At 36.7% G+C, this 27,629-nt stretch overlaps 1 protein-coding gene, 1 long non-coding RNA gene and 1 other non-coding gene across 7 annotated transcripts in view; 1 reads left to right on the top strand and 2 right to left on the bottom strand.

Moving 5' to 3' along the window:
• LOC138696721 (immunoglobulin superfamily containing leucine-rich repeat protein 2-like) overlaps positions 1-19,553 on the top strand; it is a 39,774-nt gene extending 20,221 nt beyond the window's left edge. For 4 of the 5 annotated variants that reach the window (XM_069822051.1, XM_069822050.1, XM_069822053.1 and 1 more), the window contains 3 exons: positions 9,240-9,465; positions 10,780-11,335; positions 13,090-19,553. In XM_069822051.1, coding sequence (XP_069678152.1) covers positions 9,304-9,465; positions 10,780-11,335; positions 13,090-13,322 — 951 coding nt within the window. In that variant the 5' untranslated portion in view covers positions 9,240-9,303 and the 3' untranslated portion in view covers positions 13,323-19,553. Of the gene's footprint in view, positions 1-2,502; positions 2,834-9,239; positions 9,466-10,779; positions 11,336-13,089 lie in introns of those variants that run through there. The other variant, XM_069822052.1, reaches the window with a different exon arrangement.
• On the bottom strand, positions 5,641-5,714 carry TRNAS-GCU (transfer RNA serine (anticodon GCU)). The gene has a single exon. It is a non-coding gene; the product is annotated as a tRNA-Ser (tRNA).
• A 1,382-nt stretch (positions 19,554-20,935) lies between the features above and the next one.
• LOC138696722 (uncharacterized) lies at positions 20,936-25,862 on the bottom strand. Its single transcript, XR_011331446.1, has 3 exons — positions 25,792-25,862; positions 24,907-24,996; positions 20,936-22,293 (listed from the first exon to the last, which is right to left on the bottom strand). It is a non-coding gene; the product is annotated as an uncharacterized lncRNA (long non-coding RNA).
• Between the last annotated feature and the right edge of the window lie 1,767 nt (positions 25,863-27,629).

Raw genomic sequence — 27,629 nt, 5'->3', positions numbered from 1 at the left:
CAACACTCGCTCCCTATATCTAATTTGACATTTGATATGTTTGTCCTTAAAAAACTTGTGGTTACTGGGGTAATGCAGGGGTAACGAGCAACACTCCTGGTCGGTCCAATTCTTTACTCGGACGTGGGTTCGAATACCGTTTGAGCTAACTATTATCCCAATTGTAAATCAAACATCAATACGTCAGTGTACCGTTTTGCTATCAGCGATTCCATCAATGCTAAATAACTTTGTAGTTGATACAGCCTTCTTAAATGTCCAATTAAAAGCTGATGTTATGCATTGAAAATTGTAGCATTTTGTAAAGTGTTAAAAATTATTATTATTTTACGTATTTATAAGGACACATTAAATCCTTTTGAATTCTATGTTGCTTGATGAGGCAAGAAAACGCAATAAATTACAATTGAATTGCAGCTAACATCTTCCATATGGATACGACAACGCATTGTGTGAAGAAGACGGAGTAATAATGAAAGCAATTGAAGTCATGTGCTGAAGCTAGGTTAGGCTTCGTCTTAGTCGAAGAAAGAGTTAAACAATTCTTTTAACGTAATCTATGGCAGATAAAAAAACACCACTTCTTGCACCAGTTAAAGGACGTGTGGGACGTTTGCTTCGTTGGGAACAATCGCTTATTTCGACGAGAATCAAATGAGTCACGAAAGATGTGTAGTGAATTTAAAATACTGCCTTGAAATGTTTCTAGCTCTGTGTCAGAATTTTGCTAGTTTGTATCTTTGTAATTCACGCGATACATATTACGGACTCAGTTTGATTTCAACAGTTTTTTTTTAAGTTTATATAAGAATATATTCTTCAAGGAGAAAGAAAAGCTATACAAAATGAAATGAGTAAAAAGCGTAAATTCTTCTTCTCTCTTGTTGCTACAGTCATTGAGGCGCCATAGTGGGTAGCTTAACAAGGGCATCTTTTGAAGTTATCAAGTGATTTCCTCTTTGAGAAGTCGTACAAGTGTAAGATTGCAATGAAAATTTTATTAAAACATTAGATATAAGTTACTGTTTTGCAGAAAAATGAAGCCTCTTTTTGCTCTATTTCTGTAAGAAAGTAATGAAGTAATTTTATAGAAAACAGTGAAGCTAGAGAAATCCGAAATGTCGAGATTTTCACGAAAATAAACGTACTTAAGTCTTCACCATCCCTGATATCGAAAAAGTAGTTTTCAATAGGCCTATGCCTGCCTATGCAGAATTTCCTCCTGAGACAATGGGCAGCGGATTTTGTCCGTATTCAGTATGTATGCGTCTATTTAGACAAGGATAAACTTACTTCATTACTTACTTATAAATGGATTTTAAGAAACCCGGAGGTTCATTGCCGCTATCACATAAACCCGCCATCGATCCCTATCCTGAACAAGATTAATCCAGTCCCTACTATCATATTCCACCTCATTCAAATCCATTTTAATATTATCCTCCCATCTACCTCTTGGCCTCCCCAAAGGTCATTTTCCCTCACCCAACTAACACTCTATATGCAATTCTCGATTCGCCCATACGTGCTACATGCCCTGCCCATCTCAAACGTCTGGATTTAATGTTCCTAATTTTGTTAGGTGAAGAATATAATACTTGCAGTTCTGCGTTGCGTAACTTTCTCCATTCTCCTGTAACTTCATCCCTTTTAGCACCAAATATTTTCCTAAGCACCTAATTCTCAAACACCCTTAACCTCTGTTACTCTTTCAAAGTGAGAGTCCAAGTTTCACAACCATACAGAACAACCGGCAATATAACTGTTTTATAAATTCTAATTTTTAGCTTTTTTTAGAGCAGACTAGATGACAAAAGCTTCTCTACCCAATAACATGCATTTCCCATGTTTATTCTGCGTTTAATTTCCTCTCGAGTGTCATTTATATTTGTTACTGTTGCTCCAAGGTACTTCAATTTTTCCACCTTTTGAAAGAATGAATTTCCAATTTTCATATTTCCATTTTCTACAATGTTCTGGTCACGAGACATAATCATATACTTTGTTTTTTCGGGGTTTACTTCCAAACATAACTTCTTACTTGCTTCAAGTAAAATTCTCGTGTTTTCCTTAATCGTTTGTGGATTTCCTCCTAACATATTCACGTCATCCGCATAGATAAGCAACTGATGTTAACCCGTTCAATTCCAAATACTCTCTGTTATCCTGAACTTTCCTAATGACATAGTCTATAGCAAAGTTAAAAAGTAAAGGTGATAGTGCATCTCCTTTCTTTAGCCCCCAGTGAATGGGAAAAGCGCCTGTACGGACTCTGCTTTACATTTCACTGACAGTGAGACACATTTTAAATAACTTACTTCATATAGGCCTAATAAAACTAATAGTCATTAGTCGAAAATGGTTGGAAACTGCTCTAGGTAACAAGAACGAGGAAATAACTTTCTCCAACGTAGATGTCTCTGTTCTGGACGTGTTTTCGTGTTAAGTTGTTACACTTGGTCTCCAATCTAACCGATCAGTTTTGTTAGTGATGCAGCCTATTACGCTGTGTTTTTTTGATGACGCATTCCGTGCAGGGACAGACAAGAATGTGCAGTGAATCGGTTTGACCTAGTACTTGTATTTTGTTTATTTTGTGGAAACAGTAGACTGGCGCAGTCATTTAGCTATAGCTCATGCTATCCAATATGATTAACGCCAAGTCTTATGCAAACCACAGATAACAACGAGCCGGCCTCGTTTCCACAGGGAAGGTGTGCTCGTATTGTGTGCGATAGAAAAACAAATTCTCGTTGTGTGTTTAAAACATGTGAAGTGACGCTACTTACGACCGTGTTTTAAGTTTCAGTTTCAGCTCAACAGTTTCATAAATGTAAGTTGCTAATTGTGATATCAGTTAATAGAAATATAAAATAATTTATCCAATTTCTTTAGTCGTGGAACTTTTAGTGTACGTGGTAAATGTAATGGCGTTCACTCTTGATTTCTGTATAGGTCCATACATCGCAAGCATTTAATTTGCATGAAATTATATTCTAGAAATGTTAGATGTATAGACATTAATGTACACAAACATCATTATACATACTCTCTTTCCTCCGTTGTTCAGAACTGGATGGAACCAGTTGTAATCGCTTGTTGGATGCTAATAATTCGAAGAGGATTGAAAGATTCTGTTCAAGTTTATGCTTTTTCGACGCTGTCCAGGCTCACAATGGACATCGGAAAACTTGGGGAGGGTGGGGAGAAGAGTTTCTCTACAGTCATACGTATAGGCATTTTCAAAAGTGAGAGTAAGCCTAAATTTAAGTACACACATTTTCTTCATTTTCTGTACAGTCTTAGAAATTCAGGCACTGGCTTATTACACAATAAATGGAACTTTTTTTCACCACCACTCGTCATAACTTCATCGTATGTGTCCACCATGATGTTCTTGTATAAGCAACAGCCTCTCTTCAATGCTGTGTAGCCTACAGCAGCTCTGAATTCGTGTTGTAGAATATCTGCCACAGTGTGTGAGATGGAGTATATCAACTCAATTGTCGTAGATTTGCTCAATAACAACACCCACAACCAATAATCTGCTAGATTGATATCTGGCGATCTTGCAGGCCACGCTACAAGAAAGGGTGAATATTACTTATGTCCCAGCCACTAAAGGAACTTGATAAAATACCTTGGATTTATAGTACTGATTAATAGAAATTGATGTGATCACTGGGAGAGCTGTAAGCCCATCCAACCGGCCCTAAATACGTACCTTACTTATATACGAAAATCGTCATGAGTGAATGAAGAATACGGCCATTTTTCTTTAATGTAACAGTGGGTTTCAGTGTCGCCAACATAGTAATAATACTACACACTTAATAAATCATAACCTAACCTTTCTCATAATACTATATACCTAATCAAACCTAACCTTAACTGTCACACAATACACACCTAATATAACCTAACCTAACTTACCCTGTCACATAATACTACACACCTGTAGTAACATTCCTCACATTTAGTATAATTTCGTTTGCATGTATTGCCGACCCTGCTTCTTGTGTCGGTAGCCATCTAGTGGAAGTGGATTCATAATTCGAGAAAGAAGACATGGCGACTTTCATTATAATTACATTTAGTTCGCCCAGTGTATATTTTGTGATATATTAAATGTATTAATGTAGTAATAATTATATATATATATATATATATATATATATATATATATATATATATATATATATAGTACAATAAGAATTGAAATGTGTTGTGGTTATGATAAAAGTATTGAAAATTGGTTTATAGTGCCACATTGGGAGTGATGAAAGTGTGCAATATTCGTTCAGTGTCTGGTGGATACTATATATTGACCCAAGAAAGTGCCTACTGATAACACGACTGCCAAAAATGCTATCTAAAATTCTTTTTCCAGGGTTAAAGTTATGAAGAAATGCATCATCCTGCATGAATATATTTTTAATGTTTCTATTTCTTAAAACCGGTATAGCATAATTTTGAAGCATATTCAAATAACTTTCACTATTTACTGTAGCTAAAGATTTTTGCCACTCCGCTTTCAAGCTGCTGAAAAAATTGTGTCCATATTTATAATAACATTTAATAAGCCGTTACGTGTTTTCAGAGATAATACTATTTCTTTCCAGAAATAGAAATTAATAAAACACACTTTTACTTAAATTAATTCATTAAAAATATGTAATTGAAACAGAACAACTCAGAAACAAGTGAATTTGTTGCCATGCCGATGCAAAAAAAACCCATTTCTTGTGAAACAAGTTAGTTCCGGAATTTTTAAGATTGTGTAGAAAATTAAGAAAATACGAGCGATTGAAATTTCTCCTTACTTAAAAAAAAAACAATATTTTCCTGCCGATCGAGAGTTGCCCTCGGGCGCGGGTTCGATTTCCGCTTGGGTTGATTACCTGGTTGATTTTTTCCCGAGGTTTTCCCAACCGTAAGGCGAATGTCAGGTAATCTATGGTGAATCTTCGGCCTTATCTCGCCAAATACCATTTCACTATCATCAATTCCATCGACGCTAAATCTGCAGTGCTTGGGAAAAGTGACATAAGTCAGTTTCCACAAACCTTTTTTGATCATTTATTGACAACTTACACTGGTTTATGTCGATTTGATTTTTTCTGTATGAATTATTGTAATGGGAGTAATACCTATGTATTTTTTTCCAAGCGAACAGATGTTCCGTAAGTTGTCAATAAATTATCAAAAAAGGTTTGTGGAATCTAACTTGTGTCACTTTTCCCGAGCACTACAGAAATGACCTAGTAATTGATACACCGTCGTTAAATAGCAAAGTTGAAAAAACCTATAGTTGATGTCCTCTACTCACTGATAAGCCCACACATCGAAGTGATCTCTTTTTTTATATTATGTAGACTGAAGTATTAAAATAAATAAAAAGTATAAAAACTTAATAGACTACTTTGGAAATTTAGGATCGCTTGTAGTAAGGAAGACGCCGAGCCTACAGAATGTGGTTCGCGTGAGTCACTCAGCTACTGTTACGAAAACATTCCGGATCGCGTGCAGCAGTGGAAATTAAAACTGTAGCATCTAGAAATAAAGAAACAAACAATTTAAGGTGAAGCAATATCACTGAAGTAAACGATCTATAGTTTGAATAATTTCAAGGAAAAATTGTTCCGGAGCCGGGTATCGATCCCGGGACCCTTCGCTTAGCGCGCGAACGCTCTACCGACTGAGCTACCCCAGGAACTATATACGACACCGTCACAATTTTTCCTTTTATATCCACACAATTCAACTAAGCTGACAAGACGCCAGAACTCAACTATGAGTGCACACAATGCTGTGTGATTTAATTTGTGGCTTTCTATTAACGTATCTCAGTAACGAATGTATTATACAAATCTGTCGTGTATAGTTCCTGAGGTAGCTCAGTCGGTAGAGCGTTCGAGCGCTAAGCGAAGGGTCCCGGGATCGATACCCGGCTCCGGAACAATTTTTCCTTGAAATTATTCAAACCTGCTTTACAGGGAGCTACTACCTGAAAGCCAGATTTGTATGATCTATAGTTTGTTTGTCCCTTTGACAAAAAATCTGGTAACACTAATTCACGCGACTAGATTCGCGTTGTAGTTTCTTGTTCGATGTTTCTTTGGTATTTCTGGGACGAGTGAATCCTTAGTTAAACTCTCTTCCTTGGTCATTGCGACATATTGGATAATGTAATAATAATAATAATAATAATAATAATAATAATAATAATATAGTAAAGTAAATAAAATTCCATATCTTGAAAATGATCGACTTATAAAGTACAGTGATTACGATCATTATGTCTAATCACGACCGTCTGTAGGGAAGAACTAAAGACGTGATCTGTGATTTAGATGCTCACAATCGATATCGATGGCTAAGAAGTGATATCTAGTATCAACTAAAATGCTCATTTAGTTTAATTACATTTTTGCTTGGATTAACTACATTATTATGTTCACAAACTTGGAAAGTTAACTAATAGATTAGATCATTTTGTGAAGCAGAATATACAGGGTGTAAGAGGTATAAGTGCCATTATTTTAACTGATGATCGTTCATGTCATAAGGAAGAAAAAATGTCCTCACAATTTTTTTCTACTTCCAATATTTAACTAATTATTAAAGTTTACAGTATTAGGCGTTTGGCAACGTTGCTGGTTGGGGAGGAGGGAGTTTACAAGTACACAGTACAGCCCAACAGACATACCGGTACAAAACAGATGCTCTGTTCTAATGCAGGGGCGGACCGTTGTTTACATAAAGCGAGCAGCAAATACAAACTTTCAATCTCATTAATAGAACTTTATGGTAAATTTTCATTTTATTTAACTATATTGGGAATATTGGTCCATTTTTATATTGTACATCTAAAAAATAAATAATAATGATTTACTACACAAAATTACACGAACTTTTTTTTTAAATGCAACATTTTAATCTCTCCCGCTTCCATAAATCAGTACCATTTTTAAAGAAATTTCTTTTTGTGTGATTTTCGAAACGATGTAAGAGACTCCTAGTTTCTAATAATCGTTGAGAAACCGCTACAAAATTTCGCCGATTAGGGGTAACCTTCATTAAGGAAAACATTGACGGTACATTTTGCCTCACTTGAATTACGACGACTTTTTCTTTTTCTATATGATATTTCTAAACTGTGAATGACATTGTAAGTTGTTTATCGAATACCCGGTACCGAACTGTCATTCGCTTGGTAGTAGACCTATGGACAGAGAGCTTGAACTCAGCTAACATGTACGTACGTCTATGCAGAGTACTACTGGCTGCTGTACACGTTGCCAAGTCTCTCACGCCAGAATATTAACAAATTTAAGCATGCAATTTTATTTAATTTCACGAAAACGTAATAGAACACACAAATATGTATTTAAACTAATATAAACTCTTTGTAGATATACCTACTGATGTAATTGTTTTCGTAATTTTACTAACATATAAGCAGTATAATGCGAATAAAATAAGAGAAGAAATACGTTTTTCTGAGAAAATTATCAAGTTTTGACCCTATGTTGTATGGACATTTTTTGATCCTGTAGACCAGGGATGAGACGATATTAGATCTCAATCACGGTAGAAGAGCTCGACCTTGATCACGAGCGCATAGCGTATTCACTACATAGCGTCCTAAAGTAGACACAGGGATGTACATGCACATTCAGCGAATAAAGGCAGTAGTCTAATTATTACAATAACTTGCCTACTAAATTTCTGACTATGTAATAATTACTTAATATATATGTACATATGTAAACAAATCGCAAAGGAGATGAGAGAACAAAAAGAGAAAGAGAAGAAGTTAATTGTTTGTAAACCATTTTCATGTGAAAAGCAGCTATTTATTTGTAAATACTTCACTTCATTGTTTAGGAGGGATTAATAGGGTCTACCTGCTTCACGTGTGTGATCTGTAAGTACTTTTGAGCATTTGTTTAAAAAATAATGAGAATAATGATTCAAATAAAGTACACGGTGAGCATAAATGATTGCCCTAGTTATTTGTGGACTAACGATTTAACATAGAAAATATTTAGATATACAAGTAGATACAGAAACTCTCCAAGTTTTTTTAACATACTTTATAGGTGCTCGATGTGTGCTCCCCTTGTGACCCTGCAGACATCAAGCCGGTAGTATAATTCGTCCCATACACGATAAAGTGTATCCATGTCGATTGCAGCGATGGCGTTGATGATGCTGGCGCGTAGCTCTGGCAGATTTCCGGTAATGGAGGTACAAAAACAGAGTCTTTAACACAGAAGTCACAAGGTGTGAAGTCAGGGGAACGTGGAGGCCAGGATAAGAGCTGCATGTCGTCTCTCCTCGCGCGACCAATCCATCTGTTTGGCAATCGGTCGTTCAGAAATGTCCGGACTTCGTTGTGGAAGTGAGGTGGAGCGCCATTTTGTTGATATATGAATCAGCACTATCACTCTCCAGCTGTGGCATCAGCCACTCTTCTAACATGTCCTGACACGGTGGATTCGAGAGAAAAGAAAGGGCCGCACACCTTGGTCTTGGAAAGTGCAACGACAAAGACGACATGAATCTCTTGTCTTGGCCTCCACGTTCCCCTGACTTAACACCGTGTGACTTCTACCTGTGGGGGTATGTTAAAGACTCTATTTTTGTACCTCCATTACCGGAAAATCTGCCAGAGCTACACGCCCGGATCATCAACACCATCGTTGCAATCGATATGGATACACTTAGCCGCGTGTGGGACAAACTGAACTATCAGCTTGATGTCTGCAGGGTCACAAGGGAAGGCCATATCGAGCACCTATAAGGTATGTTTAAAAACTTGGAGAGTTTCTTCATATACTCGTATATTTAACAACTTTTTACGTTCAGTCGTTTGTCCACAAATAATTTTCGTAATCAGGGAAGTCATTTATGCTCACAGCGTATATATTGATTGTGTGGTTGTGAAAATGTAGTCCATAGTCTTCAGTCATGATTACATGATGAGTTTTCTTAGAGTGATTTGTGGGATGCACATAACGCGGAAAAATAAATTCATTAAATTGTGCTATTGAAGAGCCATCGTAATTTTTGGAGTCAAAAATATTTCATTAGAAGTATTGGTTTTATTTCATGTAAAGAACCTCCTGTTAAAATTTGTGCATTCAAAGCCCTAACACTCTGCATTTCAGTTTCAAGACCAGAAGGAATGTGTGAAATGTCACAAATAATACAGTGTTTGTTTCCGTTCGCAGACCGTTGGGTGTCCTGAGGCTGCTGCTGCTGTTTGGAATAACATCAGTATTTCCACGTGCCAAAATGGACGCATGGTATTTATTGACATGGCTGTTACTCTCCCTGCACATGGCGCTGTCAGATACGGATAGAACGGTTTGCAATTACTTGACCAACTACAAGACTGCAGATTGTTCACAAATCAACCTGGTCACAGTACCCAGCAACCTCAGCTCAGAAATTCAGGTACGAGTATAACTACTATGCGTATCGATAAATGCTATGTTTTTTCAGTTTTAACTTTTTTGGCGTGTTTGAGGAACAAGGGAGAAGAATTGTAATGTTTTGACATGAAAGGTTCACATCACGTACCGTACCTTACCTTACCATGAAGGGATGTGGCGTTATTAGGTGTGGTCACAAAAGTTACATTGGCCTAACTATTAATTTTTTATGATAATGTTGGTAAAATTATACGATAAGCAGGTAATAGTTTATTAATATTTTGTGTAGTAGCCTTCTATTGTACTTGATGAACATGTAGACGGCTATTACACAAAATATTAATAAACTAACTATAGTCTGGGTCAGCTTACTTCATACCCTAAGGGTGAAACCTAACCATTTTTCCCCCATTACTACATATGCTAGTGGCTTGTGGTGATTTTCTAGTTTGCAGGTTGAATTTTCTTTTGCCAACTCCGTTTCGAATTTCGATACTGATAAATACTACAAATGGTAGTGATTTTGTAATCGGTATGTTGGTAGCTGAGACAAAATTTAATGTTGTCGGTACTGGAGTTCCATGAAATTAGAATTGTACCAGATTTCTGAGCTGGTTACTGGAAGTTAGTGAAATTTGATCATACTAATAATAATAATTAATTAATAATAGTTATTTTATGTGTTGCGTTGTGGTTATAATTCAAGACTATAGTCTGGTACGTTTTCGGAGTTAGTACTAATCATTTTATGTGGTCAAACAAAATACATTTTTAGATTAGGTCTCGTAAATCAATTGTTTAGTCAAACCATGTTGATTTCTGTCTCGTATAATTTGCCTACGAAAATATGTTACTAATTATTGAATTATTTAGAATAACCTTCCAACATAAAGCTAAAGTACGGTAAATAAATAAGTCATTCAGTACGTGGGATCGTGTGATGTCTGGTAACAGTTGACAACACTTACAAGACGGCAATATTTGCTGTTTAGGAACTGTTCTTACCTGATCCTCACTATACTAATGGCCCACAGTGTTGTTACAGTAAGAATTTGAATTTATGTAATTTTTGCTTCACCACGAATCCCGAACGGATGCCCATACTCGGCGTGGGGAAGGACATATTTTACGTTTAAAATTATAGACGAGAGAACAGGAAAAGTTGATCAGAAGAAGGAAACGAATGTCGGAGGAAAGGGAGGAATATCATATGAAAGGAAAAAAAAATGAAGGAATTTGATAGGAGGAGAAAGTGGGAACAGAGAAGAATGAAAGGTAAAATGGGTAGGAAGTAAGACGCGTTTTATATTTAGAGGGGCGAACTGCTTGTTCACAGGTGCTAGATTTGTCGTACAACAGGATACGGGAACTTCATGCGCACGCCTTCGCGCCCTATACGGCGCTCAAGAATCTGTACCTGGGCCACAACCTCATTTCCTTCGTCGAGGAAGACACGTTCGCTGGCCTGAACCAGTTGAGGACGCTGGACCTCTCCCACAACGCGCTGAACACGCTGCCCGTGGGGCTGCTGCACCTGCCCGCTCTGTCCAGGCTGGCCCTGAGCCATAACCGACTGTCAGCCCTGGACCTCAAGGACGCCCCCGTCAGCGACTCCCTGTCGTTCCTGTCCCTGGCCAGTTGCCACCTAACGGAGCTGCCGGCCCTGCAAGCGTTCCCAAACCTGCTGGAGCTGAATGTGTCGGACAACGAGCTGACCAGGATCTCTCCCCGCCAGCTGGCCCCGCTGTGCGGCCTCTACCTGCTGGACATCAGGCAGAACCCCGACCTCTTCCAGCACTCCCACCCCTGCGACTGCTACGAGCTGACAGAGTGGGTCAAGCACAGGAAGATCTTCTACGCAGAGGAGCCACTCAACTGCTCCCTCGGGGAAGGTGAGCACTTGGGAAAAGACTTCAGCCTCTGGCGTTGTTTACTTTGATGTCAACACTTGGATATTTGTGGAATATACACTCTGTATTTACTAGAGATGAACAAAACTGCCACACTCGCTCGCTGTGTTCGTTGCACTCGTCTCGTCGCTCTCGTGCGCTTAGAGTCTGCTCATCATTCTCGAAGTAGCATTTGGTCGGCGTGGAAACATCTCGTAACTTTGAACATACACCATTGAAATAAATAGCATTAGATATATTTAATTTATACAAAAAGACAAAACAAGACACTGTCATAGTTATCAAAATGCTCCGCTTCTATTGTCAGATATTACCTATGGTTATATAAATAGAAAAAAAAATTCTCAAATTAATTTGTATTTCTAAAAAACATAAAACGTAACGTTAAATAAAGCTTTATTTTTTTTTACTTGAGATTGTATACTTGATCTCAAACATACGAAAAAGAAATTCCTAGCCTTTTAATAATGGCCTAGTAATAAAATAAAGATTGGGGAACGGATTATTATACACTGAGAGGTAGAGATGATGTTTATAATCGAGGCTACTTGATTGTTTATGCAACAGTTGCAAAAATAGATCAATGTTCAGTCTGATATAAACAACTGTGACGATTATAGGCTGCTTGATGTTCGAGAGTTGATCACTCCCGATGTCTTGAACATTCACAAGCAGTCAACGACGTAGGCAATATTGTCATGCGGGTTTTCGGCTTTGCGGGCGGTGTTAGTCTTGCTTCCTCGATCGTATTTCAAATCTAGTCATAACTTACATTTTCACTTGCACAGGTTGTTGATTATTATGACGATAAAGATGACTCCGACATGTGATTATGAAGGCGATGATGATTCATTCATTCATAGTTTTTGTCCAGGTTCACTGCAAACTCAGCATTCTCCAATCTTCCCTCTTTTTCGCCTTCCTTTTAGTATCTTAAAGTTGTCTATCATCTGGTATCTTCTTCTGCCCTGAACTTTTCTCCAGTTCACCGTTCTTTCCAGTCCATCCTTTCTTCTTAGCCAGTAGCACAGCCAATGTCTTTTTCTCTCCCTGATCAGTTACAGCATCATTCTTTCTTCACCAACTCTTTCTAGTGTCTGTCCATTTCACACGCCCCATTCTTCTCCATATCCACATTTCAAATGCTTCTAGTCGTTTTTCTTCACTTCTTCGTAATGTCCATGTTTCTCCCCCATATAGTACCACACTCCACACAAAGCACTTTACTAGTCCAGAAGTCCGCAGAAGATGCTCCTTTTCCTATTGGAATCTTCCTTTGCCGTTGATATTCTCCTTTTGACTTCCTAGCAGCAGTTCATGCTACTGCTTACAGTACACTCCAAGTATCTGAAGCTGTCCACTTTCTCTACTACCTCATTTCCAATTCGCACGTTTATCTTCTTTATTTTTCTTTCTATAACCATGGTCTTAGAAGAACGTTCGAAACGGAACTGCTATACAATGAAAGCAAGTGCTATATGAAGCTTCAAGCGAGTTCCCCGGTTGAGAACCAATAAGGTAGCACTAAAGAAGAAAATATCACCATTTCATGAGGGTTCATATTAATTGGTTTCTTGTATGTGTATCTTTTGAATGATAATTGTAGAAAATAAACTGTGAAGAATAAAAACATGCAATGCTAAAAAATAACTGAACTGTTGCGAAAAGCGTCAAATGTATGAGAAGGTGTTGTAAAAAATTCGTGATATTAATTTCTTACCTTGTTACTTTTACAGAGACCGTCACGACGTCTCCTTGCGTCCTAAAACCTGCTGAATTTAACACTACTAATTGCAAGAGGGTATTCGTTGCGCTGGAGAAGAAGAACATGTGGGTGCATTGGTTGCTGCCCACACTCATTGTTGTGGCCATCATATTCATAATCGTAATGGTGGCCGTCACACTGGTTCAAAGTCGGAGGTCAAGGATGTTAAAGATGGAGGTGCGAAATAGGGCCAGAATAATATAGGAAGAAACTGTACTACTTCCGTCGTTACGGCTGCTAGTCACATGCTATGAATTCGACTGTTGTAATTCGTAGGAATCTGCAACATTCTCTTCAGGATAAGCCGAAGACATTGGTACAGCATTTACAAAATTGAACGGTTTCGTCAAACGACTGGTTTAATGTTTAAATATGTTTTGATTGTGTAAATAGATAACGCGTAGACTAGGTACATTGAAATACAATACTTATTAAATTATTTTTAAATGTATTACTTGAATAAGAGATACTGCAGTCTAAAATTGTTAATTTGAGGGCATTTTAAAAATTATTACTAAGTTTATTAACAAAACGTTTAAATTTCGATTTACTTGTGTAATTCACGCCGCGATTTTCCAAATTTTTTCCTTATACGAAGAATACGTCATTTAAACAAGGAGAGAGTTACGGTACGTATTTACTGTATTAAAAAAATTCTTATCGTGTTAAAGAATACTTTCTTCCATATGTTATATTGATATTTTATCCAGGTATAAATACTACCTTACAGACATCATGTACCATTCGTATCATTACTCAGAAAATTCAGATTCCCTTTCTCTTTCATGCACGATGTATTTTGTATTCATGCACTTTGTCTTCTGTAATCGTCCTGATTACCATCTCTAAATTTTAGTTTTTAGAATTGTCTAATAGATATTTCCACCGATACTATGTATATACAAAAACACATCACTTTAATGGACTGTCGTCTTTGAACTGAGTATCAAATTCTGTTCCTCCTCAGTCATCCACTGTTCGTACAGCTTCATGTGGTCGTCGAATGGCTTATGTACAGACTCATCCGAAAGCTACCTGTGTGGAATATCATATACGTGAATTATTCATGTGTCTAGACCCTACATACATGCGTACATGTGTGTATATTTTATTTTCGAAAATTTCTTTGTAAGTAGTATGAGGTCAGATCAATAAATATCAGGATTTTTAAAAATTAGAAACGATGTTTTCTACTTGCAAGGAAACTATTGATCGTCCCTTTCGAATTAGTCCCCTCGCAATGCAATGCAACTCTGACAATATCCCTGCCACATTTCATAGCATCTCTGGAAGTAGGACTAATTACCTCTCTATCGGTTCAGCTACCTCGTCGCACTCTCTTTTATAGTTGGAACTTCGTCAGTACGTTTTCCCTTTAATTTTATTTTCAGTTGAGGAGATAGGAAAATTGAAGGATCAAGATCTGGTGAGTAGGTTGAGTGGGATAGTGCAGGACTTTTTTCTCGGCCAGGAATGATTAAACAGTGAAGGCCATGTGCGACGAATCCAGTTGTTATTTCTGAAGAGTTCAGGTCGTTTCTGCTGACTTTCTCGTGCAATCTGATCAAAACTACTTTGTAGAAATGTTAATTAACAAGCAACATATATTCAAAATGCACCACATCTCGGACGTCACAACATACCATCGCACTTGTTGCGCTTTCTTAGGGCGAGTGACAGCCATTGTGAAGATTGGACTTGGTTTCTGGGTCACACCCAATGTTTCGTCCCCTGTTAGCTATAATCCTATTCACGAAGTCTGGGTCAATTTCCTCAAGATGTTTGAGTTTCTGACACACTTGATTACGACGGATCTTTTGATCGTTCGTTAGGCTATTTTTGCGGCAATTAGCCTCGTGTTTAATGCAAGTCTTGTACCAGAATTGTTTAACATGTGGGTACCATATGACATATTTAACTCCTCAGCAATCTCTCGAATTGTTAACCGCCGATCAGATTAAATTTTATCACCCACTCTTTCAATTGTTTAGTCCGTGTGTAATGATGAAGGCTGCCCTCGTCTAAGGTCAACTTCAATTTGCTATTGTAACGAAATAGGTCTACAGAGTGAACCGTAAGTTATGTCATTAATTTCAAGGTATTATATTCTTTAAGATATTTCAAACAAAAAGGGTTTTATACAATTTTTCCGGTTTTTGCTTCCTTTTCGAGATAAAAATTTTGTTTATAGGAAAAATTTCACAGCGTGTTTTGGGAAAGTCATATATGTTCAGCGAATTTAAGAGAGCAGTGTATTATGATAATAAGTGATTGGAAGAATTTTAGTTTTGTCCTTTAAATGTGCAGAAATTTGATCCGAACAAATGTAACATTTTAAAATTCCTTTTCAGAACGAAAAGTTACATTTGTTCAGATCAAATTTCTGCACATTTAAGAGACAAAACTAAAATTCTTTCAATCACTTATCATAATACACTGCTCACTTAAATTGACTTGGCATATTAGGAATTAGTTCAGTAGCTTTCCAAAAATACGCTGTGAAATATTTCATATCTTAATTTGTTTTTTTCTGGAAAAGGAAGCAAAAAACGAGCTAAATTGTACTAAATCTTTGTTTGAAATATTTCAAAGAATAATCCCTTGAAATTAATGACATTACTTAAGGTTCATCCTGTGTGTGTGTGTGTGTGTGTGTGTGTGTGTGTGTGTGTGTGTGTGTGTGTGTGTGTGTATATATATATATATATATATATATATATATTCTATTGCCACGAGGTTGTCTTTCGACATTTATTTTCTTCTCTCCTGGCCTGGCAGTGGCTTAGGTGTAGTCCACTTCTAAGGTTGGGACGCCTGAAAGACGAATTTCCATTACCCCAATGAATGATAATGATTGTGACACCAGGAAAGGTCTTAAATCCAAACTTAACCTAAATTGCAGACCGTGGCGAACACAGCAATAATTCCCTTAACGCAATATTTTGGATATTTTTCTTCTTGCGCTGAGATCATTTTGACAGCGATCGCGAATTCACATGCGATCTACTGCTAAAGATGCGCGTGCTTGTGTTATGGTAGGCAATTTCAGTACCCTAGCAGACCCAACCTCAGGGGTGAAATGTTTTTCTCAGGGGTGGACAAATTCAGATATTTATTGATCACACCTCGTATTTCAGGCATTTAAATTACGCAAACAAGTACCGGTATCGTAATCACATCGAGATTAACTTGAGCCAAAAAATTAGACGAGTAGAACGGCAAGCATTAACGCTTGAAATCATAAAATAGCACGGCAGCATATCAAATAATATTCATGTTTTCATTGAATAACTTCATAGCTTAATAAGGTGAGATTTCATCTTCATTTTGTAAATATATTTAGATATTAATATTTAAGTAATTTTATAGACTGAAATGGGAACTTGGATAACATAAACGAATAAAGTAGGTCAAGATGGTTGTAGCTTGTAAGTTGAGGGAACTCGATAAGTGAAAATAGGCCTACTCGTAAAGAAACTATTACAGTGTTCGTAGATTAAAATGATATTATAGCTCTGTGAAATGTTTTGGTGGTTTTTGTAACGTTTATTACAGTGGCATGGCGTCTATGTGGCTAATGACTTCTCTTGATCGAACTGCGTTATCTAAAGAATGTGATTTATTTACTTTCAATCTGTAATATGTACATAATCGAATTATGTTTTGGTACTTTTCAGGTACGCCAATTTTGTCTGATATTCAAGGGGTTAAGTTTGTGACGCGTAAGTTGAAGGGGATTGAAGCAGCCGTTACATGAGTAAGATTTGTCCTCCATTTTAAGCAGCCTGTGAAATAAATTTTGTTGCAATGTAAAAAATGTTTATATTACGGAAGCGCTCATGAAAGACACGCATTTAAGTCAATAATTTGATCGATATTGTTTTGAAATACTTTATCTTACCATAGGGAATGGTTTCACAAATATGCCTTAACGAATAACTTATAATAAATATAAACTTGAAAAATATTGCGTTACAACACTTACACTTATAAAATACACACGCAACTTGGCTACTTTTGCTCGCATACTGGAGACTAAACATGTTACAGCGTTGTCTCAGAGGGTAGCATGACTCCTCCTCCCAACGCTCGCTTATCTTCATCTCTCGGCCAGTGCGTGCGGTACTGCACCGTTTAAGTCTAGGCGTGTGAAAATAATTTATTTTATATCCTCGAAACTTACTGCCGTGCCACTAAGCAAACAATGCCGAATCCCTCTTAATAATGCAAGGTTTTTCTCAATATTTTTTTACATTTTTACAAATTGGCAAGAAGCCTAAAAGTAAGTAAAATCAGATTATCTGGCTCTCTGTATATAATAAAAACAAGGATTACATCTTAACAGAACCTACTAAATGTCAGCTTCAAAATGAGCTCCCGTTCAATTTTCTGCAGTAAATAGTTCCAGAGTTCTGACCGCTGAAAGAGGCTTGTTTTTCTAAAATACGCTAAATTTGTCGCTCAACAATACGAAAACCGTTTGACTTTCGATAATATATTACTGCAAATGCACTCTCCTCAGCACCTTGTATAAATACGGACAAAATTAGAGGTTTTTTACTGATCGATTTCATATGGAATAGCCCATACAATACTGTAAGCACTATTTAGGCGCAAGCTTATATACAGGGTGATGCACGAGGATTTACCGCCACTTACCGAGCGTATTTCCGAAGACATTCTGAGCGAAAAAGTCATATAAACATGTGTCCTAATCTCAATATTTTCAGAGTTACACATATTTGAAGTTGTTTGTAAAAGACCATTATTCTTAATTTTAAGGGTAAAAGAATATTATAAATAGAGAATGAACTATCATTTCTTTAATTAGCTAGTATTCTAAAGCTAAAAATGTGTTCTGAATTCCATAGTTGCTTTGTACAGATTTTTTTTTTCGATTTTAACTTCAAAATTACATTTTTCTTATGCATTTATCACAACAATTGTTAGAAATTACGCCATTCTTGAAATTCTTCAAGACTTTACATTAGGATGCATAATTAAACTGTAAAAAATCAAGTTCCTAAAGTCATATGATTTGTAACAATTTTTATGGTGAAGTGTGTAAGAATAATGTAATTCTTAGTTAAAAAATTGAAAAACAAAATCTGTACAAAGCAATTAACAACACATATTTTAGCTTCAGAACATTAGCCAATTAAAGAAATGATACTTCTGAGTAGTTAATTCTGTATTTGTAATATTCTTTTAGCCTTAATAGTATTAAGTTAATACTAAAGAAAAAATGGTAGGCCTATTTTACTAACAATTTCAAATTAGTGTATCTCTGAAAATATTGAGATTAGGACAAATGTTTATATGACATTTTTTGTTTAGAATGTCTTCGGAACTAAGCTCCATAAGTGGCGGTAAATCCTCGTGATTCACTCTGTATATCAAAACTACTAAAATGAATAGCTTCTTATAATTGTGAAGTATAGTGCAGCAATTCCACCTATGTTGAGTATTTTGTCTTAAAATAGCTTGAATGTTGCGGATTTTGAAGTTATCGAATTAGAGTTGTAAGCAGGCTTGAAGTGTGTTTACGAGGCAATACCACAGTTTAGTATATACAGTCACGAAGCTCAATACGTAGTAAATATGCATCCATAGATAGTTGCTAACCACTAGGATCGCTACTATCGCCTCATTACAGACAATGCGAAATAGTACCTGCACAGTCTGTTGTTTCTGGTACCCTCATAAACTCAAGCTTCGTGACTGTATATACTAGACTGTGGCAATACTCTTTCCCTCTCTCTCTCTCTCTCTCTCTCTCTCTCTCTCTCTCTCTCTCTCTCTCTCTCTCTCTCTCTCTCTCTGCGCGTTTCCGAGTCGGTGATTGGCTAGTTAGGGAAAGTGAAACCTGAACGGAACAGACTGCTCATCGCTGTCCATGTGAGCATTTAGCGAGAATGCTTCGGGCAATTTAAACCGTGATTTTGCGTAATCTTGTGATAGTGGAGTGGTTTCGTGTAATGATAGAAATATTCGTACGTGCAAGTGCTTAGTTGAAGATTTATTACTGGTAAAGCCTTTTAGTGATAGAGAGTACAGCAAGAAGCTCAAAATAATGACAACTACTTCACAGCCATTAAACCCTGTAAGATCACTGCTTATACTACGCCATACGTCAGGTGTGGTTTGATTGCAAGTAAATACACAAATTAACTTGTGCATGCCAGTATTTCATTGCAATACATATAACAGTTTATTATTTCATTGCCAGCAGTGTTTGTAGTTACAGGCTGATTATTTTACTTCGTAGAGGATGAAATTGTTGGGGTTTTGGGTTTTGTATACGATTGCTGCAGTTCCATGAATGGCACGCCATGTCACTGGTGTATTAAAACGCTTGTGGTACATGTAGAGCGAATTGATTCGCTTGATTTAGTCATACATTTTTATCTTTATAAAAGAATGATATATTATAAATTCTGCTTTCTTATTGTCATAGCCTTCCCCTCCTCCCCTCCTTTTTCGTCGTTCTTATTTTATCCTTCTCCTTCCCCTCTTGTTCTTCCTTTCCGACTTTGTTTTCGTTATTTCCATTGTCATCAACATTTTTTTAAACCTACAGAGATTTATTTATAAGTAGAGCTATAAAATTGATACTAAAACTGTTAAGTTGTGTTAGCTTGGACTGTATATCTACTGAATGAAAAGTAATAGTGTATCTCTCAATGTCAGTGAACTACAACGACAAACATGTACAGCCGGTGATAACCAAACATGTGCTCCAATCGTCCACAGCCTAAGAACAAGAAAATAATAAACGAAAAAAAAAAAATTGTATTGTAAACTTTGTAACTCCCAAACTAAAAGAATTTACCCATACATATAAAAATAACATACGAAGTATACAATTAGATTCTAGCCTGATTATAACAAATACAGTGGAAGCTCTTAAGTTCGACAGAAAACAAGTTCGACATCTTATAGTTCGACTGCTTACGTAGGAGAATTAGACTCGCCTATATACAGATACTAAGAAATGGGTTTGCCATTTGAATGGGAATTGGTTCTGTGTCTTGTAGTGATACCTTTGTTAAAGCAAAACAGGATATTTTATTGATTAGGACATCCATATTTAATCACTGATTTTAAATTAATGAACTCTTCTTTTTCTATTTGAGAATTGTGCCGTTTGTAAGACAGAATTGTCGAAACCCTGTAGTACTAGGAGCGCATACACAAGTCTCGGGGCGGGCAGGAAATGCAAGTACAGTACTGTATTCGTTGTTGGATAACCAATAAGAATTTGTATTCATTTCACCTGCCACACCCACTACCCTTATTGAACTGAACTTTCAATTCTGTTCAGTCGAACTTAGGAGAGTCCACTGTATAATGCATATTTTCATTTCAGCAAAAGAAATACTCCTTTTATGTTCAGAAAAAAAAAAAACAATATTTGTACTCTGAAAATATTTGTTGTATGTCACAAGACGTTACTGGAGCAAATCTGAAATATTATAGGCTACAGTATATCTTACTATCATCAGGTGAACAACTACTTTGTGAATCTAATAGTGTATCTTGTATGTGGTACATAATATTAAACAATAATTGTTTTCAAGAAAATGTTTAATTTCAATTGTAATGGCAGCTAGGAAGTCCGTATCGTAATTCCGATGTTGAACTTGGACTGTAACGTAACCGAATGCATAGCAGCACAAGACGTCAACATTTAACGAAGAATATAATCATGGAAAAAAATCAATGTATTACACACCTGTTTGCATAATCGAGGTAATGCATTAATTTCTTATTGAATGAAGTTTTTACATTGAATACTGCATTTTTTTAGCAGTGCGTAGGCAACTTCCTCTTTTACGCACTAGTGTTTTAAAGGCTCATTTTACGCACTGATAACAGTGGGTAAAGTACAACTTCACATACTATCGTAGAAAAAAATCATATCTGAACTAATATGAGTACCAAGGAATACAGTCGTGTTAGAAAATTAAGTTAATTTATAATTTATCAACTATATCGATTAATATGATGTTTTAAGTTTTTAACACAAGTAATTATATATGAAGCTGTACAAAAAATTATTTCAGTAACTATTAATAAGAACAATGTGCCTCCCTGCACCTCTTATGCTTTGTGTCAATAGTAACAGTTCTTGATTTATGACTTCCAGCGATCGTCACGCCAGAATTTTATTAAATCACCGTACCCCAGAGGCGATGGCTGTTACACCCCTAGGCCTATTGACTATATTAGAAGTAGGCCTATTGGCATACTGATAAGTAGACCTCGGATTTTAGGTTAAATGCCAATTTTTTTCTGCAAGGATAAACTAAAAGTAGTTAAATACCTTTCCATATTATATAAAATATGAGCGTTTTGAAAGCGGTTTTATGGTGCCTAAAATGCCTATTTTGCCCATTGAGACCTATTTTTAAGGTTTTAGAGCTAAAATTGCCTATTTCTATTTGTTACGTATATATTTTTAAATTTTCGTGTAGAAGTGAAAGAGAAAGTATTGAATGTCAGAGGATAAGTTTGGTTCAAATATCCTGTAATATTTTGATTGTAGGAATAAATAAATTTCTGGAAGGTATATGGTTTTGTTGAGCACCTGAGCAGACAGTAGGAATCGAGAGGATAGTCTATAGTTCTCCCTAAAAAGAAATCAGCATGGCAAATATTGCTGGATTTAAATATGCATTAATTTACTGTAGTGTGGAAAGAAATGACATTTTAATTGCATAAAAGAGTATTTCTAGATCCCTAAAACTATGTTTAGCGCCTATTTTGACAAATTCAGGGCTATTTTAGGTGCCTAAAATCTCGAGGTCTAGTTATGAGAAATAACTGTTTCCACAGATGTATCTTTTTCACTTTCACTATTGATTAATTTTATAAGTTATACTCATCTTATGTAAATCGTCCTATAATTATGTCTTTCAGATATATTCACTATCGTCGATTTCATCCATTGTGATTTCTGATTTGGTTCACTAGTGTTCACAAAGCTTGAAAATGCCTTCATAATGTTGGCATGATTTAAGACTACAGATGTGTAGAATTATCTCGTATTTACTCTGTATTTTTCTTATAAAGTTTTGTTCAAATTTGTAGTTGTGTCAGTCGTAAGATCCTCGTTGAATGACAGTTGAAACTGAACCAGTATTACTAGATATGTAGTTACTGCTCCAGTCATCTGAAACAGCAATATTGTATCACATGTTGCTTGTGTGACAACATATGCACTGAAATTGGTCTGACGTATGCTTCCAATTAGGCTTACAAAATGAGTATAATATTTATATATTATCTATCCATGACTGTTATATAAAGTAGTCTTTATTTCACCGTCCTTAGCAACATAAAAATGGTTGTACTCACAGCAGTGAATTAAAAATTTTTGTGCGAGATCGTGCGTATTTGCTTGGTTTCCGCACAAAACCAATCCGCGGAAAGTCTAAAATTCCACATTCAGTATTCCCAACCTAACACACATAACAATTTCCCTCTTCTTACCGCTTAAATGACATATTGATTTTACTGCTTTAGGCTTTTAACATATTATTTTTAGAGACGTTCAATATAGTAATAATTATAAACTGGAAACTTACCACTGCAATTTCACCTAAATTGCACTCTTAATTATTGTTTTTAAATATTTGCAAAAATTAAGTAAACTCCACAACTCCATTAAAGTTACTGCATTCGTGATGCAAGTAACATTAAGGAAGCCGTGAAAAAATCAACAAGATTCCAGATTCATCATAGACTGGGGGAAAAAAAAGACAGACGTATATCATGGCCTGCTGGATAGTAAACACAGAAAACATTTTAAAGCAACAATGTTGAAGATAGATATTTTTGTTTTGCAAATTTCCCGTCATTGAACAGAAACCAAGATGGAGATTTCATTGCAACTAATTAGAAATTTCTCTTTCAGGTATGTAATAAACGATCTTCGCACAAAATAATGTACGATACACGAGCGGTATGTTTTCTTTCAATTCTCGGAAATTAAAAAAACTCAACTACGTTTCGCTTTTTCAAACTTTTCCTCGAACATGAAAACTTCAACATACCGCTCTTGTAACGCATATTACTATTAACTCACAGCTGTGAATTAATTTTTTTAAATCACTCTCTCTATGACAACCAACACATTAGCAACAATAAAATCTATTCATTCGTTATTTCATTCATTCATTCGTGGTTTCGTTTGTTCTTTGCCAGCGCTTTTATTTGGGTTCATGATTTTCGATACACTTAGTGCTCGATAAATTTTGCAGTAGGCCTATGTCATTTTACAAGATACAATTTAATAATATTTTGAGTCCTATGCTGTAGCTAAAATGATCTCATTATTATAATGAGATTATTTTCTTGCAGTCCAACACATCATTCCTTGACCGGAAGGCCTCCTGAGAACGGCTGACAGGACATCTGAACTCCGTTTCTGAAATCTATAGTGTAAGTCGACGCATTTGAGTGGATGAGAAGCGAATGGGAGGAGCCTATCAGTGCGGGAGTGTGTTGCGGACTGCATCGGGTCGCAGCCGCGTGACAAAAAGTGATAGGTAGGGGTGGCATTTTAGACGCTCGTCTTCCAGCAATGCTTTCCCCCCAGAGCGGTCATTGGACAGACCCCCTCCACTCACCACTTGCGCAAAGGATTTGTTTCGTCTCCTGTACTCTACAGATACCAGAAACTGAATTTATAGCTATTAATACTATAGAGGTGTTCAGAGGCAGAAGGATCTGTAGCGTGGGAGGTCTTGAAGCATGCATACCATTCCATCCGGTTTCTAGCGGCCTACGTGCGTAGACATTTCCAGTCCGTGCCCTCCCCTGAAGAGGGAATAATAGAATAGCAATTAATGCTGTCCAATTTTTTCCTTTGTTGTCATTGGTGTCCATTTGTTCATTTATGTGTTAGTTATGAAGATCAGTGTATTGAAGTGACCAATCAATTGTAGGCCTAATCAAGTAAATACATTTTTTAATAAGACAAAATGAATTTTCTTCAATTCTAACTCCATTTGTGTACTCAGAAAAAGTCAGTTTCATGTATGATGAAGTGCGCCCGGTGTTCTGTCTAGCTTGCATAACATTATGGGTAACTGGTTAAAATTCGAACATTCGGTCGGATGCTAAACCATGACAGATGTTCTCTGACCGGTCGAATCTAAACCGGTTGTAAGCGCTATTCTGCAGCTCTCTATGTGCTATGCTGACAGGGACCAAACAGTTTGGTTATTTAGACTGTGTAGTAGCCCGTGGTTCATTACCCTAACAGGAATGAAGAAACTGCTGATCAAAGCCAAGATCCGTGAAGATCGATGATGAATAAAATGTGTAGGGCTGTCAGTTACTAGACGGCATGCTTACGATCGAGAAATAACAAATTAAATTACATCGAGCTGTCATTATAATTGAGGACCGTTTTTACAAAACTTATAGGAAACACAAAAAACTGAAATAACTGCAAGTTTTGCTATAGCTCTCACATAGCAGAAAGCAAATTTTGAAAAAACGATCACACTTTGACACACTAGTGTGAAGGAAATAATAAGATTTTCCTAAGAAGCCTTTAGCATCATGTAGAGGTCTGTCTTATGTTAACTAATCCACCAACATTTCAATTTTGAAAATTTTGCAGTTAGCAAGTTTTGCAAAAACGGTCCTCAATTGCGGATGAATTAGCGAAACGTCTATTGTAAATACCTTGTAAATTTTTAGTTATTAAGACATCCCTTTCCATAAGTTAGAGTTGTGTTGTGTGTCGAATTAAGTGTCTGTGCAAAATACTCACCGAATATATTAGGCTGAAGTCTAGAGGAAAGAGACCACATGCTGTGAACCGAATTTTACTATGTAACAATTGTAGAGAGAATATCTCCAACTGAAAAAAAAAGGATAAGTGAAAATCAGTAATTATTGATAGTCACTTTATTTTGAAGACATACAGCTCATTGAGAAATATAATTTTGATGCCTAGTATGCTGTAGGAAAACTGAATCGCTGGTGAAGGTGAAAATATGATCAGTCCTGGCTATCAGATACTTTATACGGAAAGAAAATATGTCAAGAAACAATGACAAGAAGCATTTTGCAGTACAGCAATTAACTATACCTGCATTTGTGCCCTAACTGTAACCTACAGAAATTTTGTAGCATTTTTCCTCATGTCAGTAACTTTTTTGAAGTGTAGAATTATATTGAACTTGAAAAATAAAACAAAAAATGTCTCAGGACTCAGGAGAAAACATGCAAGCAATTTCCAGACATAGAGTACAGTAACCAAAAAATATTATGTGCTGACAATCATGCAATTCAGAATTTTGTTTTCTTTACAAAATATACAGATTTGAGAGATTATGCAAGAAAATCCAGAGAAAAATACTACCGTTACAATATATGCATATAGTATAGTCTATTATAGCTATGCTGGAATTCGTGAAATATGCACGATTAACTTTGCATATTCGTCATCACAAACCCAGGAATTGAACTCGGGACGTCCAGATGTGGAATTCAGCATGCTGAGCACCAGACCACGAAGGCACCCGATTTTGTTCACATATACACAAGTACGTTCAGTAGGGTACCCTTAAAGTTCAGAACATTCTAATTTAGGCCTAAGGATCACAAATCCAGAGATCAAGTCATTGATTACTGATTAAAATTTAAATCTCACCTCATTCCTTAGTATTGGCTCCTTCGTTCGATTCAGCAGATTGTGTACCATTATGGAGGTGCGACCCGCCTGTCAAGAAAAGAAATTCGGCAATGCCGGCTATATTATTCTAAGAATGAGTCACTTCTGACAGCTGTCACTCAAGACGTGTGTATAAGCAGTTGCCGTGGCTACCCCGTGTCAACCAATAATCTCGCGACATCACTAGCCTGACAACTTGAAATACAACCCCCTAAAATGTAGCATTTCTGGTTTCTCCTCTCTTCTCCGCTCCCCACGTCCTTGAGACACCAATGCCATTAAGTTTCTGAGCGGGTATGTGTAGAAGGCACAGCCAATAGAAATATTTTACGATACTACCACAATCATTATAAAAAGTAAGAGTTCTTGATTTGTGCATTGACTGCAAGCTTGTAGCCAATCCCTTACATTCTCTATTAGCAGATTTACCATGGACCCCTCCCGGTACAATACGCCCACAATCACAGTGTTGCCTATCTCTTTGTACATGAGTTGCGTTTGTGTAACCGTGCGTTGTATTGAAATTTGGGCAAATCGCAAGAGGTTCTTAAGAAATTGTATGGTCTAATTCTAATCCTAATATAAGCTTATCTTAACGAAATTTACATTCATCTATAACACACCAGCAAGAATTCTGTGGCTTCAAGGCAAAATGTGATAGGTAGAGGTTTAAAGTCTCAGTATTTTTTTTTTTTTTTTTTTTTTCGAAAATCAGCTTGTGTTCGCGATTCCAGATTTGATGCTGTCGTGTCCGAAGTAAGTCAAGGGTGTATACGACACCGCATCCCGTTCCTCAATATCGCCTTTATTTCCGGAGATTAGGGGCTGAAACATTTTAGATGGTCAGAAAAAAGTCTAGAAAAAGAAGTGCAACGGATTTGCTCGATTTTACTGGTGATTACTTATAAACATGCAGGGATGCTACAGTTAAAAGGGCGGACCTCTGAGCCCTTTCGTTTTCCTTGTGTAGAGAAAAGTCTGTTTTGGAAAGCCAAAATGACCATTTTTTGAAAATTTGCCGGCCTCTACAGTCCATATCCCTGGGGGCAGAGGGTTGTCCTTTGCGCTGCAGATAGAGTTCGAGGAGCTCTATTCGCTCCACTTATCGGCTTTGTTCGCACTACACTTGCGGCGGAGATATGGCGGCGAGAATGCTGGCGGACTAGAGGTATTTTTTTCTCGAAAATCATCTTGTGTTCGGGATTCCCGATTTGATGCTATCGTGTCCGAAGCAAGTCAAGGGGGAATACAACACCGCATCCCGTTCCTCGATGTGGCCTTATTTCCCGGGATTAGGGTCTGAAATATTGTAGGTAGGCAAAAATATAAGTGAAAAAAAGTGGCAACGGATGATCTCGATTTTATTGATGATTATTAGTAAATATGCGGGGATGCTACAGTGAAAAGGGCGGGTTTCTGAGTCCCTTCATTCTTCTTGTGTAGAGAAAAGTATGTTTTGGAAGGTCTAAATCACCATTTTTTTTAATCTTTGCCGGACTCTATAGTCCATATGTCTGCGGACAGAGAGTTGTCCTTTACACTACAGATAGAGTTAGAGGAACTCTATTCACCGCACCTATCAGCTTTATTCTGACTACACATACGGCGGAGTTATGGCGACGATAATATTGGCGGAATAAGCCTTGGTATTTTTCTTTCTCGAAAATCAGCTTATATGTTCGGGATTCCCATTTTGATGTTAGCGTGTCCGAATTAAGTCAAGGGGGAATACAAGACTGCATCCCGTTCCTCGATATGGCCATTATTTCCGGGGATTAGAGACTGAAATATTGTAGATAGGCAAAAAAAATAAAAAA

The sequence above is a fragment of the Periplaneta americana genome, chromosome 3, assembly GCF_040183065.1.
Source record: "Periplaneta americana isolate PAMFEO1 chromosome 3, P.americana_PAMFEO1_priV1, whole genome shotgun sequence".
Lineage (NCBI taxonomy): Eukaryota > Metazoa > Arthropoda > Insecta > Blattodea > Blattidae > Periplaneta > Periplaneta americana.
Note: the sequence above shows the minus strand (reverse complement) of the source record. Positions and strands in the feature narration are given on the sequence as shown.